This window comes from Triturus cristatus, chromosome 1_1, assembly GCF_964204655.1.
Source record: "Triturus cristatus chromosome 1_1, aTriCri1.1, whole genome shotgun sequence".
Lineage (NCBI taxonomy): Eukaryota > Metazoa > Chordata > Amphibia > Caudata > Salamandridae > Triturus > Triturus cristatus.
The window spans coordinates 603,596,476-603,615,196 of NC_140579.1; the positions used below are offsets into that span (position 1 = coordinate 603,596,476).

Sequence of the window (18,721 nt, forward strand, 5' to 3'; positions counted from 1 at the left end):
CTACCCGCCTCCTTCCTGCCTGACGTCCTACTTGGAGCTCCTCACTACCCTGATGTGATCATCGGTAGATTGCAGGGCCGCAGGATTGAAGGACAATCACAGCTTGCAGCGAATTCTGCGACCGAAACCCTCCCACCTCCTCCCGCACCATTTGCACATTTGGCGTCTCTGCCTTCCCACTCCCCCACCAACTTGGAGAATTTTTTATTCGACTGGGGTGACGGCCAAGAGCCAATTGACTACCAGCTTTAAGCACTGGGCTGTGGCACTGTACGCTGCACGGAGGTGGCCTGCATTAGTCAGGTGCAGCTTGTGCACATTTCAGAGTATGCATCGTCCGTGGCTAGCCCCCGGGGAGTAGAAATTCAAGTGTATCAACAAGCAAAAAGCCTTCCAACGGCAAGGATTACTCTGCCTCATCTCTGAGAGAACGCACAACGAGAACAGACATAAGGACCCATTGAACAATTCAGCAGATGCCCAGTCCCAACATTATGCAGCTCTCTGACACGCTTTCCACAAATTAACTGCTATAAAGGGTAATGTCATCGGAAGTTGAAGCCTAAATTGAGAGTGGGTTACGATTGCGACCCAAAATATAAAGTGAAGGCCTTCTCTATAATGGCTTTCAAAAACCTGAGAAATTGTACAATATTTATTTATGAAGTGACTGGGAACAGCACAATCTCTGAGGATAGCATATAATATCTGAGTTCTTTCCCTCTTTCGCTTTCCCTAGAATAAAAGATAAAATGACAAAAGAAAAATCTGAAAAAGTCGAATCAAATTTGCATAATACAGACAAAACTGACGCCACAAGACAAGAGCTACAGGTGAAAGGAAAGGTTGGAAACAACTTGCCGGACCCTACAATAGCAATAGACCAGCAACAGCAATCTATCCAAGTTGCTTCAACTCAAGTAGTATATAGGTATAGCTTTCATCAAAAAATCCTGGCCGCAAAAGTGACAGGTCTGGTCGCAAACGCTGGTCTTAAATTTGACAGGTCTAGTCTTAAATTTGACAGGCCTAGTCTTAAATTTGACAGGTCTAGTCTTAAACTTCTGGCCTTAAATTTGACAGGTCTGGCCGCAAACTGTTGTCCTTAATAACTCTGGTTTTAAAAGGGGGTTGCATGTAGGGGTAGTCCTAAAAGTGGCAGGTCTGGCTGCAAAACATGGATATTGTGTATAGGTTTAAAATTGCGCAGAAAAGTGAGTGCATGTAGGAAATGTCTGGGCCTGTTTTAAAACTGTGTGGGGGGTTTGGAGACAGCTGCAGGGGGAACAGCTGCGGGGCAGTCCAGAGTCTCCCCAGCCCAGGGCCTGGGAGGAAGGCTATGGCATGTAGGTGTCAAAGTGGTAAAGGGTCCTCACAATCCTTCCTCTGGCAGGTCTCCCAAAATATGCTAATACAAGCCCATTATAAAATATAAACCCCAGCCACCAAGGAGCTTTGAGATGCGAAAAAGACAGGTGTCCTGTAGAGCCAAAGCTTCCCATGAGAACCTGAAGCAGGGTGTCAGCTGCTAGGATGTAATTCACACAAACCCAAAGCCCCTGGTCCCCAATTTTGACAGGCTAGTCCCAAATTGACAAGGCTGGCTGGAAATTTGACAGCTCTGGCAGGAAAAAACTCTGGCCTTCAAAAAAAAAGACAGGTGGGGGGTTTAGGATTGGAGCTAGACCCTGTTCCCGGGCTCCCTACTTCCCCGGAGGAGGTGTCACGCAGGTGTGAAGAGTTTTGGGGATGGCCACCCAAGCACCCAAAGTAATAAATGCTGTACTGGTTATACTGTACAAGGATAGAAAAAAAGGTTCCCATCAAAGACCTCCAGGACGTTGTTCTAAACACTCCTCAAGTCATAAAGGGTGGGGGGGCTTCTAATTAGCCTGCTAGGACAAGTATAAAAGGCCCCCTCAAGGAACACTGTCAAACACCCATTCAAAAAACCCTTGAGGAGCGACTGGCGTGGATTGTTCTGCTGCACCTTGTGGATTTCTGCACCAACAGCCCTTCAAAAACCTTTGGGAGTGACTGGCCTGGATTGTTCTGCTGCACCTTGTGGATTTCTGCACCAACAGCTCTTCAAAAACCTTTGGGATTGACTGGCCTGGATTGTTTTGCGACACCTTGTGGATTTTTTGCCCCACCACCTATTCAAGACCCTTGGGAGTGACTGGCCTGGATTGTCTTGGAGGTGCCGAGCCAACCCTTGAAACTTAAGGCAAGAATGGATCTGAGCAACTTCTCCCAGATTGAAGCCGCCTGTCAACATGTGAATGCGGTAAATAAAGGATGACGCAAATTATGTATTATGGGTGTATATGCAGGTTTTAAAAACAAAAAGGTGTACTTTTAAAAATGCTAAATAGTACTATGTAGGTTGGATTGTAAACTGTTAATCTTTAAGTCTATGTGTTGTTTAATGGTGACACTGAAGTCTTTTACAAGACGTGAAATGCGATGTTAATGTGTTTAAAGTGAATAAAGGTTTTGTTGAGGCGCGTAGTTTAAAGATGTGTGTTTGTAGGTGTTTAATGTTAAAGGGGCTGGCTGTAGGGTAGAGTTTACAGGGTTAGTATTTAAGGGGCATAATGTTGCAGGCCTTAGGAGGGTACCTGCAGAGGGGTAATGTATATTTTACAGAACCTAGAAACATTTAAACGAGCTGTTATATATTTAATGGCGAGAAAATGTTAGAGGCTACTGCTGCTTTAAGTATGGTTGGGCACAAACATGTGATGTACAGTTCATACAGGTCCAAAATAAAGCTTTTTTTTGTACTTACCAAGCCGCTGTTTTGAGGTGTAGAAGTAGGGGTCTGTTGAGGGGGCATGGCGCCGGTGTACGTGTGGGGCTCCGTGCCCCGAATGCTGGCTTTGCCGCTTTTTTGTTAAAAAAATTAACCCCGAGCCCGCTTCTCCAGGGCGCTGCTCGGGGCTGTGGGGCATGGCGCTGGTGTCCGGGAGGGGCTCCGAGCCCCGAATGAAGTATTTGCCGCTTTTTTTTTCAAAAAAAGTCGCCCCGAGCCCGCTTCTCCAGGGCGCTGCTCGGGACTGAGGGGCATGGCGCTGGTGTTCGCTCGGGGCTCCGAGCCCAGAATACAGTATTTGCCGTTTTTTTTTCTCAAAAAAATCCGCCCGAGCCCGCTTCAGCGTGGCGCTGCTCGGGGCTGAGGGGCATGGCGCTGGTGTCCGGGCAGGGCTCCGTGCCCCGAAATGAAGTATTTTGCCGCTTTCTTTTTTTCAAAAAAAGTCGCCCCGAGCCCGCTTCTCCAGGGCGCTGCTCGGGGCTGAGGGGGCCTGGCGCTGCTATCCTTATGGGGCTCCGGGCCCCGAATGTGGTCTTTTGCAGGGTTCCGTGGTCGCGCTGCTCCGGGGTGCTCCTTGGGGCCAGCACGCCTCCGGGTCTGCTGTGTAAGGTCCCGCCCCTACAGTGACTGTATGGTGACATCACTGTAGGGGAGGGGCCTTACACAACAGTCCCCGAGGCGAAGCTGTGTGTGTGTGTGTGCGTGTGCGTTTTTATTTTCGTAAGGCGCTTTTATATAGCGCAGACTTTACCCGAAGGTGGCAGAGCGCTTCACAATAGGAGCAGAAATGATACATAAGGAGAAAAATTACAAGTGAGCATGTTACAAAATCAAACGTTACGGGGCATGAGGCAATAGTGACACTTGTGCAAGTATCAGGAGCAAACAACATACAAGAGGTAGCAAACGATACGTTACAAAAGGAAAAAGTGACGTGTGCAGGTTACAAGAGCATACAAAGTACACAGAGGTCAATAAATGGCAGACACTCAAAACCCTAAAACAGAAGTTACGTTACATGAGGCAGTGGTGGCTGTTGTGCAAGTATCAAAAGCAACCAAAATACAAGAGGTAGCAAACGATACGTTACAAAAGGAAAAGTGACGTGTGTGTGTGTGTGTGTGTGTGTGTGTGTGTGTGTGTGTGTGTCAGCATGTTACATAAGCAAACGTTACGTTACAAACGGCAATAGTGACAATTGTGCGGGTATCAAGAGCAAACAAAATACAAGAGGTATCAAACATCCCGTTACAGGAGTCAATAGTGACAATTGTGCAAGTATCAAGGGGCATGCAAAATACAAGAGGTAGCAAACGATGTGTGTGTGTGTGTGTTTGCACCCCTCTTAACAGTTTTTTAAATGCCTACTTGAATTGTTTGAAATTGTAATACATTGTTAAGAAAAGGCGTGTTTTAAAACAGTTGCTTTTTATTTAATACAGATGCAAGACCCTGCAAATGCCGTAGGTACATGTGTACCCCTGGCGATGGACACCAATGTAACAACTAGCAACCCAGTACAGTTGACAACACTGCAAACAGGTATATATATTAGGAGTTGTGTAGTTCTACGTAGTTTTGTAAACCAATAACGCATAAGTTCTCTTTTTTCTAATGCGGTTCTCGTGTATGTATGATTTTACAGCTTATGATCCCGACCTACAGCAAGTTTTTGAAGAGCTAATGAGGGACATCGAGGCTCAAGGAGCTATGAACACTGTGCAAAACACGACCGTTCCTACAAGTAATTAAAAAGACCGCTGTTATTTAAACTGTCTAAGGCGCTAGGGAGCTGTCGGGGTAGGCCAGAGTTCTGACCCTGAGGGTGTATAGGAGGACTCCGGCAAAAGATGTCTAATGTTGGGTATTATGTTTCTTTACAGGTGCCCCCACGTTATGCCAGGACGGCGGCACGGGCCAAGAGGCGGCGCAGCGTTCAAAAGAAAGCCCTTTGAAGAGGAAAGCTTCAACTTCTAAAGTGGGACCCCTGTCAAAGAAAGGAGCTGCAAAAAGACTGCTACCAGGTGTGTTTGTTACAAAAGGGTGTGAAAAGTACTACCGGTGTTACAGACTCTCAAGCAGAAGGGTACAACGGCTTGTAGCAATGCCTATATAAAAAGATGGCTGTGTAGAACTCAGGATGGTGTTGACTGCATGTGTTGTTTTATGTTTCCTCTAATATATATATATATATATATATTCACTGAAAAAACCATAGGTTTCACACATGTTATAGTTAGCGGAAATTTTACTGATAAAAAAACAGTGAAATTCCCCCGTTATAGTTAGTGCAGGCAACTATAACTCACGCGACCGCAATCCTCTGCTGATGCTAATACTGTATTTAGACACTTATTTGCCCATGTCTTCTTCCATACATTTTTAGCTATACATATATTACAAATATTTTTTTTTCATAAAGACACATATGTCATCAGCAGAAGATTGCGGTCGCGTGAGTTATAGTTGCCTGCACTAACTATAACGGGGGAATTTCACTGGTTTTTTATCAGTAAAATTTCCGCTAACTATAACATGTGTGAAACCTATGGTTTTTTCAGTGAATTTGCAAGGTTTTTTAAATGCTAATTCCTAACTATAACGTGTGTGAAACCTATGGTTTTTTCAGTGAATTTGTACGTTTTTTTAAATGCTAAGTTACTTTACGCCATTCGTGGCGTGCGCGCCCACTTAACGCAGTTCGTTCCGTGCGCGCACGGTGCGCTTCGCGCACCGTGCGCGCACAGTAAGCACGCGGTGCTTACTGTGCTTACGGTGCTTATAAGCCATGCACAAATGGTGCCCTTTGGGCACCATTTGCACACGGGGTGGAGAGAGTGTGGATAATTTTTTCTTTTATGATTTTTGTTAAAAATATTATGGTTTTTCACAGCTATGATAAGCCCTGCACATTTGGTGGCCTGCGGCCAACAAAAGCACAGGGGGTGGGGAGAGTGTGGATAGTGGTTTTTTTTTAACTTTTTTTACCGTACGCGTACGGTAAGCGTAATCGGCGAAATTTGCGACAAAATAAAAATGGAATTTTTGGCCTTGGGGGGGGGTCTAGGGGGACTCCCTCATCATGGCTATGTGTGTGTGAGCTGTCAAAACAGCTCCTTTACATGTGTTTTGGTTTAATTTAACAAGCTAACTCTCAGTGCGAGAGAGAAAATGGCGGCCGCCGCTTCCTGGTTTCAGCCGATTCGAATGTTTACTAAGATCTAAGAGCCAATAAGAATCGCGCTCGCGCACGCCACCGTACGCGTACGGTAAGCTTACGGTAAGCGTACCGTAAGCTGGCTCAGATATATATATTGATTTAAAGGCTATTTTCTCAGAATATACTGAACAGATTTACACCAAACCTACAAAAGGCACTTCCTTGACCTGAGGACTACCTCTCTGCCAAATTTCAAGTAATTCTGTTCAGCCGTTCGGGCTGTAGCCCTGTCTAAAGGTCCTATGGAAAAATGCATGGGAAAAACGCGTTTTGGGACCCCCCTTTTATCTCAGCCCCCGCTTGACGAATCCTCCCGAGACTTTCAGGGTAGGAGCGGAGCGTAGCGCCCCACCTATTTTGAGAAATTCGCGAGGATTCGTCGACCGGCGCCAAAGTTATTCAAAATAGAATGTTGCGGATTTCCTATGGAAAAGGGGTCCTAACTATAACTACCTACTGGCGACCGCCAGTAGGTAATATATATATATATATATATATATATATATATATATATATATATATATTCTGTTTATATTTTAGAAGCGTCTCAGAAGCATGCGGCTGATGGGGGGTCGGCGCAGCCCTTAAGGGACATAACAACCGTCGTACAGAACAACAGAAGCGGCGCAAAAGGCGTGAGTAGGAGTGTACGCCAGGAGAAACTCTCTACGTACTACACCCCAAACAACAGGTTGAACATTCTGCACAGGGGCGGGGTCAACACCGGCGGAGTGCTTACAAACACAGATAACACCGGGGCGGGCCTGTGTAAAACAGCTACAAAGGGTCTGAGCCCTCTCAGGGTGTTAAAAGAGAAAGGTGTCTCAATCACAGACCGCATTAAGAAGGATCATAGGCACTCTGAGAACCGTCACAACCCTTTAAAACGTGTGAAGTCCATCAAGGTATTCACAGACCCCCAATCCGAGCCCTTAAACCTCAAGACAGCGCCGGTGCTCCCAGAGGTCCAAGCCACGCTCTTAATCCCTGAGAAGAAGAACCAGAGGCCCCCTGAGCCCCAAGATAACCCCTTGGACTTATCTGTAAAAAAGGATGCTAAGCCCCTGAATGAGGCCTATACACCCAAGAGACCCGCGGCAACGATAGATGTACCGGAGGGTGTAGAAGAGGTGGCGCCCCCGCAACCCACTAAAACAACACGCCTCTCAAGAAAATATCTGAAGCTGAAACCGGGGGTCCCTAAGTTGCAGATAGCCACGGTCCTCAGCAACCCTGAGGCTGCGGTGGAGCCCCCCTGTGTCCTGAAACCCCAGACATTGGCAAATCAAATAACTGTCCCTGTAGAGGTGCACGCCCCTGAGCAGCCCCCTAAGCCGTTTGTAAGTGTTCAGGCCCAGCCACGGGTCTCAACAGTGGCTAATACGCATCCCCTAGAAGGTCCTTCTAGCACGGATACCTATGCACTCACGCTGATGAGGGGGTTGGTAGACAGCATAGGTAGAACCCCAGAAGAGGCGTACCAAGGGTCTTTGAGCACAGAGGGTTTACAGAACACCGGTAACCATGCACAACACCCTAACACAGACATTTCAGCGCGGCCCCAGGATTACAAAGACAACTCCTCACAATCCTCATACCCTTTGTCCCCTGGTACCCCACCGGGAGCATACGACCCTACCAGCCCCACTGCCAACCCCGTGTACAGACCTCTGTCCAGCCCCGCGGCCATGCCCGTGTACAGTCCTGTGTCCAGCCCCGATGCCAGCCCCGTGTACAGGCCTGTGTCCAGCCCCGCTGGCACACCCGTGTACAGCCCTGTTTCCAGCCCCGCGCGCCGCTATTGACAGTATAGCTGGTGCTGCGGAGTTGCCGCCATTTATAAGACCGCGCAAGGTGTGCCCCCCTAAGCAGGGACAAGATGTGTCTGTAAACGCAGAAGATGTATTCAAGGCTCATGTAAAAGAGATGCAGATGGCTGTTCGAAAATTAAGGCGTCAGGGGAACCGCGCAATCATGAGAATTGATCTGGGGTTTACCAAGAGCTGTAACAGGAGGGAGGCCCAACATCTGATCGCTGCAAGGACTGGGCTGTGTAAAAATTGGATCATACAGATGTGTCAGACAACCGTGGCCGACATACATGGTATACAATGGTGACTAAGACAAGACCAACCCCTAAAGACCCCCACAGCGACTGGTGCTCATAAGCGGTCTCTAAAATATAGCCGTCAGGTCCAGAGGCTAGTGAAAAAGTCTGTACGCTTCTTAAAACTGCTCAAGCAGTGTCCATCTGCTGCCCCACACCCCCTCAGACAAGACCCCACTGTTTCCCCCCAGCCCCTCAGACAAGACCCCGCTGTTTCCCTAAACCCCTTCAAACAGGGTACCGCAGCTTCAACAGCAACGTCTGATACACTTAACCCAACACTTCACCAACGACAATACATAGGGTCAGGGTCTAACATACCGAGGGTCGGCCATTTGAAGGGGGTAGGGGGTCTGGCTTTAAAACTCCAAACACCACAGCCTTTAGAAGGACCTAGGGGTGGAACTGTAGCGGCTGCCTCCATGAACAAGGTGTCCACTGATACCCCCCTGACTGTTCAGATAGGCGGGGGTTTTGTATCTAGAAAAGCCTGGGCCCGTAAAAAAAAACACAAGTGGCATAATAGTACAAAGCAACGACGGCTTTTAATACATAAGCTGAAGAAGGCTAGAATATGCGCTACCCGTAGGTTTACAAGGACCCCTGAGACAGATCCCACCCCGACCCCCCCAAAATGACACCCCAGAGAACACCTCCACAAATCACACTCCTACTGATGAGGGACCCGAGCCCTTGTTTCTAGAGAGTGTTAGAAGTTACACTCGCGAAGTAGAGAGGTTTAGGGCCGTAGAACACTATGAGGAGTTTAGATTTGTTAACCTACACCAAATAACATCAAACACTCATGGTGTTCTAGCTATACATCAGGCTGTGCAGGCGCTCATAGAAAGGTTGTTACACGATGTGGGGCCTAATGACTTTTTCCAACTCCGCTTCCAGGGGAAGGGTTTTGACACTCCTTTGTTCACCAGGCGGAAGAGCCGAGATGTTTTTGACGCTGTGCAATTTTTAGAAAACCTCAAGGCTTTTACAGAGTAAGGCTGAACTAGTTGCCTATGGCACTTTTAGAGTCATAGCCCTTATTGTACGAGGGCGTGAGGGGGGAGGTGTTTCCAGACCCTTAAAGAGCATACTATACAGTAAACTAATTGGTAAGAAACAGAGGTGGCTGCTCAACTTTAGCAGCGCCTCGGCCAATACATGTCTGGCGGCCAGCATCGTGGGGCTGCTGATTGCTCGCAAGACCCCTGACGCTGTCATCATGTCTAGAGCTGCTGAAGCCCATGAGGTTCTTGAAATGCCTCCTGACCGAATGGTCGGCTTTGGCGATATTGGTCTTTTTAAGAACTATTTCGCCGTGACGGTGAAAGTTCTTTATCACAACGGTTCCTGGAAGTACTTTACAACCGGGGGACCTGTGAGAAACAAGACCGTATATGTCCTCCACGTTGAAAATCATTTTTACGGCATCTTGAACCTTAAAGGTTTTCTGGGAACCAGGTATGTGTGCACCCACTGCGACCATATATATACCAATAAAGCATTTCACCAGTGTGAAATGCATTGTAAGATGTGTCAGAGGGACGGCTGTATAGAAGACACCACCCTGAAGGTGAGGTGTGGCACATGTAGGATGTTTTGTCGCTCGCAAAACTGCTTGAGCATACACGAGAAATCTTACAACTGCGTCCCTAAAAAGGACTGCACCGAGTGTGGGCGATATGTTGCAGGGGATCACAAGTGCAAAGGTATGATATGTCCCCGCTGCCACGTGTCTTACAAGGCCGGCACCAACCACCAATGTTATATGGTTAAAGGTCCCCCGCAGACCAGGACCGAAGACTATATAGTATTTGATATAGAGTGCACACAAGAGACGGGGGTACACCAGCCTAACTACATTTACGCACACCATCTAACCTCCGACGTCAGTTGGGAGTTTGAGGGGCGAACGTGTGTTGGTGATTTTCTAAGCACTTTCATTCAAGCCAAGTTCCAAGGATATACCATGCTCGCCCACAACTCGAAAGCCTATGACTCCTTCTTTATTCTACGCGACATGATTCGTGAAAAGATACAAGTGGAACTCATAACCCAAGGTTCTAAACTGATGCTGATGACGGTATGCCCTTTAAAAATACGGTTCATATACACCCTGAATTTCCTCCCTATGAAATTGAGCATGCTGCCAAAGGCCTTCGGGTTCCCAGGATGTAAAGGTTATTTTCCACACTTTTTTAACACCTGGGCTAACCAGAATTATGTGGGTCCTATGCCTCCTCCTGACAGCTACGGGGTTGAATACATGATGCCTGATGAGAAAGCGTGCTTTCTACATTGGTACTCTGAAAACCGTGAAAAGGAGTTTCACTTTCAAACAGAGTTGAAAGCTTATTGTCAGGCTGATGTAATGATCCTCAGGCAAGCTTGTAACCTCTTCAGAGATGTTGTGGTGTCTATGACTAAAGAAGTCCCGGTCTTGAAACCTAAGACCATGCCTAAGAAAGTCAAGGCCTTGACATCCAAAACCCCTAAAATACAACATGCAGTCGAATACATAGACCCATTTCAAAAAGTCACTCTGGCATCCATGTGTATGTCCATCTACAAACACATGTTTTTAGTGCCGGAAACTATAGCTCTAGTACCGCCAGACCTCTATAACGGTAAACAGAAACGTTATTCAACCCCCTCTATCCAGTGGCTCATGCACATCTCTGAGAAGGAGGACATCCAGATTCAACATGCCTTACAGGGCGGTGAATACCGCTTGGGACCCTATTACCTGGACGGGTACTCTGTAATTAAGGGTGTGCCGATAGCCTTTGAATTCAACGGTTGTTTTTACCACAGCTGCCCCAAGTGATACAAACACCACGAGTATAACAAAATGCTGGGTACCAAATTTGAACACTTATACAGACGTACTCTGACAAAGGCCCAGTATGTTGAAAATCAGGGCTTTGCTATGAGAGTTCTTTGGGAGCACGAGTGGTTAGATATGTTAAAAACTGACACAGCCCTCTGCTCGTTTCTTAAGACTCATGATTTACCCACACCTTTGGAGCCCCGAGATGCCTTATTTGGGGAGCGTACAAATGCCATACAACTGTACAAGGCCGCTGGTGAGGGTGAGAAAATACACTACTACGACTTCACCAGTCTGTACCCTTTTGTGAACAAAATTAAGTTGTACCCACTGGGTCATCCCACCATCATCTATAGAGATTTTAGGCCCCTATCCGAATACTTTGGGCTTATCAAATGTGAAATCTATCTGCCTAAGCAGCTCTACTTCCCTGTGTTACCATGTAGAGTCGATGGTAAGCTGCTGTTCCCCCTCTGTCGAACATGTGCGATGTTTAAAGAGGTTGCGGGGTGCAGACACACCGATGAACAAAGGATGCTCACAGGGACCTGGTGTAGCAACGAGGTACAAGCTGCCTTAGAGAAAGGGTACAGGTTAGGTAGAGTACACAAAGTGTGGCATTTTAAGAGCACTACAACACAACTCTTTGCCCCCTACATTAATTTGTTTCTCAGAGACAAACAGGAGGCCTCAGGGTATCCTGAATGGTGTACTAGTCAGGGTGCAAAACAGAAATACATCGCCGACTACTACGCTCATGAGGGTATCCGTTTACGCCCCCACCTGATAGAGGTCCATCCTGCACGCCGACAGTTAGCCAAACTCTGTCTCAACTCCTTATGGGGAAAATTTGCACAGCGCACAAACCTTTCAAATACTACCTTAATATCAGATCCTGATGAACTGTTCAAGTACCTGTTTGCCCCCTGCTACGAGGTGTCCAGCTGCGATTTTATCGATGACGATACCGCGGCTTTGTGTTGGAAATATGCCCAAGAGTACCCCACAACGAGTAACAACATAAACATTTTCATAGCCTGCTTCACGACAGCCCACGCTCGTCTAGAGCTTTATGGGGTTATGGATAAGCTCCAGGATCGCTGCTTGTATCACGATACAGATTCAGTGATTTTTCTCAGCAAGCCTGGGGATGAAGACCCTCCTCTAGGAGATTATCTGGGTAATCTAACCAGTGAGCTAGATGAGGGTGAGTATGTTAGACCTGTCAGCCCTTTGGGTGGTCCCTCCTCATCATTATTTATTTTGTCCCACTTTTGCCTCAAACCCTGTCTGAATTTTTCCTTTTTGGGAACCACCAGACTTTTTCGTGTTGCTGCAGATTCAGGGAGCCATTTTAGCTACCCCTGAAACTTCTGTCTGAGGGCCTGAAGCACAAAATGGTGGCCACCTGTGACATCACCAGCATCCACTGGAACCTACCAGCACCTTCCAGAACATTCCAGAACCCTGTGACAGTTGGAGGCGGTTTAGAATGTTGGGAAGCTAAGAGAGAGAGTTGGCAGTTGGAGCTGGCAGTTGGCACCTGACTGGTGAGGAGTGAGCAGCAAAAACGTGAAGGAGGAAGGAGTGAAGCAGCAGGGGTGGAAACTTGTGCCTGGAGTGGGGTCCATAAACCCACCCTTGATACTAGTCCCTACTGACGGAGCCCAGCCTAGAGCCCTGTGTGGGAAGAAGTCAGAAAAACCATCCTGAGGACCTGGACAGCAGGAACAGGCCTTAGAAACAAGAGAACAGCAAGATCCTGACCTGGAAGCTGGTTTCCCTGAAGTCCGACGTCGAGTAGCCTAAGACCTGGAACCCGAGGTGGAGAAGCGACGCTGACTGGAAAAGCAGACGTCGTACCCGGAGCCGCCAGAGGTCGAGAGAGGGCGCCGCCAGAGGTCGTGAGGAATACCAGAGGTCGAGGAGGAAGTCACCCGAGGTCGAGTGAGCGGCGTCATCGGAGGAGTGAAGTCCGCCCTCCGGAGTCGTCGGAGACCGAGGTGAAGGGTAACGGAGGTCGGGAGTGAGGATCGCACTCCGGAGTCGCCGGAACCTGTGGGAATCGTGCCGGAGGTCGGGAGTGGAGGTCGCACTCCGGAGTCGCCGGAAACCTGTGAGGAGCACCGGAGGTCGGGAGTGAGGATCGCACTCCGGAGCCGCCGGAAGTCGACATCGAGGCAAGGCCGGCCGACGTCATCGAAGCCGAGGTCGCCATCGGACCGGAGCCGCCCGAAGTCGACATCGAGTAAGACTGCCCGACGCCATCGAATCGGAGGCCGAGATCGAACCGAGGCCGCTGACGTCGAGACCGGAGCCGCCGCCGGCGTCGTCAAAGAACTGACATTGTGCCGAGGCCGCCGACGTCGATCTGGAACCGCCTCACGGCATCGACACGACTCCAGCGGCGTCGGAGCATCAGAAAAAGGGCAGTAAGTGGAGTAGAGGGCGCCTAAGGCCCTGTGGAGACCTGAGAGACTGCTCTAAGGGGGCTAGGGAGGTGCTGGAACCAACCTGACTGTGCCAGGGGTGAACTGGGACTAATCTAGAGAAGTTGTGTGGAGAGAGAGAGCCAGGTCTCTGGTATTTCCCCCCTTTATCTACCTCAGTTTAGGCCTCAGCCTTGACCAAGCCAGGGAGTAGACACCCCCAAGCCTTCCACATCCCCACAAGCTGTGCCTGGGCCAAATCAGCCCTTAGGAATTCAAAAGTGATCTGAATCCATGAGTGTCACTGTCAGCTTTTAAGTATTTATTAGGGGCACTGTATTTATTGTATTTAACCTATTTATTGTTCCACTGTATTTATTGGTCCACAGTATTTATTGGTTACAGTATTTATTGCCTCAGAATATTTAATTGCCTGTCTGTATTGCACTTTTATTTATGCCTTCAGTATTTATGATCACCCCTATTTATTGAATCATTAAGCCAGTATTTATTTGTCCTGCACTTTCTAAAAAGTTTGTATATTGTGATTGTTATTTATTTTCTCCAATCAGCAACTAAGAGAAAAAGCAGATAAAGTTATTTTCATAATTTTTACGGTGTAGAGTCGTTTTTGGAATGGATGCACGCATGGTTATTGTTTGGGTATGTTGTATGCTTAGCACGAAGCCTGATTCCTGACCACTCGAGCCAAGCTACCACAGTGTGTCCGGGAGACCACCACCACCCCTTCTAGTGTGGGAGTGGTTTTCCAACATAAATTGGTGTTCAGTGGTGGGATAGAGCTGTGCCTACGCATACTCAACAATAACTGTGGGTAGTCCATAGGCCTACACCGGGAGTTTTCTCAAGAGCGGCCTTCCTAATTGTGGGTTTTTGTTTTTTCCAAATTTACTCTGGTGGTGGGAGGAGGTATTATTAAAGGTACCCCCCTGCATAGTTACTGCACAAAAACCTGTCCTCTAACCTGAGTGGGCAAGATGGAGTTTGTACTAGAAAATCTAGAAACGTACACTGTGGCCCAACTCAGGGAGTTTTGCCAGCGGGAGGGGGTGTACTGTCCCCCAGGAGCAAAGAAGGGTGCACTCCAAACCAGCTTAAGGGCTTGGGGGGAGGCACGCCGAGAAAGCAAGGCTGAGGAGGAAGACAGGGATGGAGAGCCTGACCCCGAGGGGGCTGAGATGTACCAACCTGAGGTGGGGAACCTGTCAGCAGGGCCCAGAACCATTTCTAGGAAGGGCAGCAGTGCCTCTAGCGGTGGCTTGTCTGAAGTGGAGCTAACAGACCGGAGGGAGAAAAGACAGCTCACATGGGACTTAGCAAGGCTGGAAAAGGAGAAGGAGGAGCAGAGGATGGCCCATGAATTACGACTGAAAGAAATAGATCTTCAGATCTTGAGAATCGGGGCACAACCTGTTCCTAATGGTGGCAGCCAAACCCAAGAGATCACCAGGGAACCTAAACCATACCTGCCAAAGGACATAGTAGCTAGCTATGGAGTGGGCGACGATATCGCCAAGTGGCTAGCGGCCTATGAGGTCTCATTGAGGGCCCATGGGGTTCCAGAGAAGTACTGGGGAGGGGGATTGTACAAGTACATGCCTCCAGCGGGTAGGGATGCTTTATTGGCCCTCGAGGAGGATGAGCAGACCCACTACCCCACCATGAAACTGGCGCTCATCAGAAAGTTTGGACTAACACCTGAAAAGTACAGACAGAAGTTCAGGGGTAGTCACAAACTAGGCACGCAGAATTGGGTGGACTTCCTGGACTATGCGAAGAAGGCAATGGAAGGTTGGATTCAGGGCAGTGAAGTGAGGAACTACGAGGGGTTGTTTGACCTGGTACTGAAGGAACACCTGCTCGAGAAATGTTTCCCTGAACTGCGGCAACACCTGGTGGACAGCAAGCTGACCAGTCCCCGGAAGCTTGCTGAGGAGGCGGACATTTGGGCTAGTACCCGGGTGTCCACCAGGGGGACTGGAGGGGATACTCAAAAGGCCGGACAGGGCGCCCCCCAGAAGAAAGAGGGAGGGGAAAAGAAAAAGGAGTTCTCCAAAGGCCCCCAAAATAACTTCCAAGGGAAGGGAACAGGATTCACCCCTAAGGCTAACCCGCCCAGAAACCCTAATCCTGGCCAGAGTCAGCAGCCAAGGGTTGTCCATTGCTACGAGTGCGGTGGCGTTGGACACTATAAAGGAGATCCGAAGTGCCTGAAACGACCACCCCCTCCCACTGGAGGAAAGACCCCCGGAGTAGCTAGTGTAGTGCTCGGGGAGGAGATGCCCTTAACTAAGGGAAGGGAGTGGGCGGGTGTCACTTTAGTGTCCCTGGGAGAACGGGAGATGGTTCCTAAGATCCAGGTGCCCGCAAATACTGCAAAGTATGGGCAGTGGGTCACCATCAACGGCCAAAGAGGGGAGGCTCTGAGGGACACAGGAGCCAGCATGACTATGGTGCGTAGCCAACTGGTGTCTCCAGAGCAGGTAATTCCCGATGTACTCCACCCAGCCGCGATGGCTGACGGCAGAACAGGCCACTATCCAGTGGCCGAGGTTCCCTTTGAATGGGGGGGGGTTGCAGGTTCACTTCGAGTTGCCGTAAGCCCTGCCGTGCCAGTCGATTGTCTGCTGGGGAATGACATGGAGCACAACGCTTGGAAGGAGGTGGAATACCGGACTCACACCGAGATGCTGGGTACACCTGACTGGGCCTGTGTTAGCACAAGGTCCGCGACTACCCGAAGAGGGAGTTCGTTTCGGCTGGAGCCTGGAACAAAGGCCCAGCCAGCTGCCAGTCAAGGGAAGAACCGAGGACAGGAGGAGCCTGCCTCGGCGTCCCCACCCCGTAGGACGGATAGGCCACCGGAGGTGGTGGACCAGGAGTCTGCGGTGGGGGACGTTACCAACCTGGAGGACCTACCCATCCCGGCCGAGTGGCACGTGGAGGGAGGCCCGTCCAGGGAGGAATTCTGCCAGGGCCAGAGGAAGTGCCCTACCCTTGAGGGGCTAAGGCGACAGGCCGAAGCCCAGGCAGCAGGGAACGTTGAAGGGAACTACAGTGTTTACTGGGAGGATGGCCTCCTCTACAGTGAACCCAAGGCACCCCTACATGGATCGTCACGAGCCTTGGTAGTTCCTCAACGTTATCGAGCCTTCCTTCTGGAGTTGGCTCACGAGATACCATTGGCAGGACACCTGGGGCAAGACAAGACCTTCGCCCGTCTTGTCCCACACTTTTATTGGCCTCAGATGAAAGTGTCGTCCGATACCTACTGCCGGACATGTGTGTCTTGCCAAGCCAGTGGGAAAACAGGGGTGAAGCTGAAAGCTCCCCTGGAACCACTTCCTGTCGTTAGCACCCCCTTTGAAAGGGTGGGCATCGACATTGTGGGTCCGTTAGATCCACCGACTACAGCTGGTCACAGGTTTATCCTGGTTCTGGTGGATCATGCCACACGGTACCCAGAGGCAATACCTCTGAGGACCATAACAGCACCTGTTGTGGCTAGGGCCCTGATGGGAATCTTTACCCGAGTGGGTTTTCCCAAGGAAGTTGTGTCCGACAGGGGGACCAACTTCATGTCAGCGTATATGCGGGCGATGTGGAAGGAGTGTGGAGTGACATACCGGTTCACCACTCCTTACCACCCCCAGACCAATGGTCTGGTGGAGAGGTTTAACAAAACCTTGAAGGGCATGATCAGAAGTCTGCCTGAAAGCCTGCGGAGGAAATGGGACGTCCTCCTACCCTGTTTACTTTTTTCCTACAGGGAAGTGCCACAGAAGGGAGTGGGCTTCAGCCCCTTCGAGCTTCTGTATGGGCACCCTGTACGTGGACCTCTCAACCTGGTGAGAGACGGATGGGAAAGAACTCCCAGAAAGCTTCCCCAGGATGTGGTGAGCTACATGCTGGCCTTCCGGAGCCAAATGGCTAAGTTGTGGAAGCAAGCTTCTGACAACTTGGAAGCCAGCCACGCAGTGATGAAGGCGTGGTATGACCACAATGCTCACCCGGTGGAGTTGGAGCCTGGCCAGAAGGTGTGGGTGATCGAACCGGGAGAGCTTAGTGCCCTCCAGGATCGCTGGTCAGGACCCTTTGAGGTGTTGGAGAAGAAGGGTAAGGCTACCTACTTGGTGGACCTGAAGACCCCTCGTCAGCCCCTGCGGGTGCTGCATGCCAACCGCCTCAAACCCCACCACGAGAGGCCCGAAGTCATCTTGATGATGGTGACTGACGGAGGAGAGGACGTGGAAAGCGAGCCTCTCCCTGATCTGTTTGCGTCTCAAGAGAAGGATGGGTCGGTGGAGGGAGTGATTCTCTCCCCATCTCTAACTCCTGAACAGCAGGAGGACTGTCGCCAGGTCCTGGGGCAGTACTCTTCGTTGTTCTCCCTTGTCCCGGGTAGGACTCACCTGTGCGTCCATGACGTGGACACAGGAGACAGCCCACCTGTGAAGTCCAAGATCTACCGGATGTCAGACAAGGTGAAGGCCAGCATTCATAGTGAAGTCACTAAGATGCTGGAGCTAGGAGTGATCGAACCTTCTAGCAGCCCCTGGTCCAGTCCGGTGGTGTTAGTACCAAAAGCTGCACCACCGGGTGCCCAACCAGAACTGAGGTTCTGTGTGGACTATCGGGGACTGAATTCAGTGACCAAAACTGATGCTCATCCGATCCCTAGGGCGGATGAATTGATTGACCGGCTGGGAGCTGCCCAATATCTAAGTACCTTTGACCTTACTTCGGGGTACTGGCAGATCTCTTTGACTGATGGAGCAAGGGAAAGGTCAGCCTTCTCCACGCCCAATGGCCACTACCAGTTCTGTGTGATGCCCTTTGGGCTCAAGAACGCACCTGCCACGTTTCAGCGCCTGGTAAACCAGATCCTCACCGGAATGGAGAGTTTCTCTGCTGCTTATCTGGATGACATAGCCGTCTTCAGTAACAGCTGGGAGGATCACTTGCGTCACCTGCAAGCTGTTCTCCAGGCCCTGAGACAAGCTGGATTGACGATCAAGGCCAGCAAGTGCCAGATCGGGCAGGGGTCGGTAGTGTACCTTGGACACTTGGTGGGTAGGGGAGTGGTGCAACCCCTCCAGGCGAAGATCGAGGCCATCATGGCCTGGGAACCCCCCAAGACACAGACTGAGGTCCGAGCATTTTTGGGCCTTACGGGATACTACCGCCGCTTCGTGAAGGGGTACGGTACCATCGTAGCCCCCCTCACGGAGCTCACGTCCAAGAAACAACCTCGACGGGTAGTCTGGACGGAGGCTTGTCAGCAAGCCTTTGAGAGATT

General features: G+C 49.8%; 1 protein-coding gene across 1 annotated transcript in view; it reads left to right on the top strand.

The window, feature by feature from the left end:
• LOC146870698 (uncharacterized) overlaps nt 1–18,721 on the top strand; it is an 82,041-nt gene that overhangs the window by 18,550 nt on the left and 44,770 nt on the right. Inside the window, exons 2-4 of the mRNA XM_085646155.1 lie at nt 4,258–4,357; nt 4,461–4,559; nt 4,699–4,839. Coding sequence (XP_085502281.1) covers nt 4,258–4,357; nt 4,461–4,559; nt 4,699–4,839 — 340 coding nt within the window. The remainder of the gene's footprint in view (nt 1–4,257; nt 4,358–4,460; nt 4,560–4,698; nt 4,840–18,721) is intronic.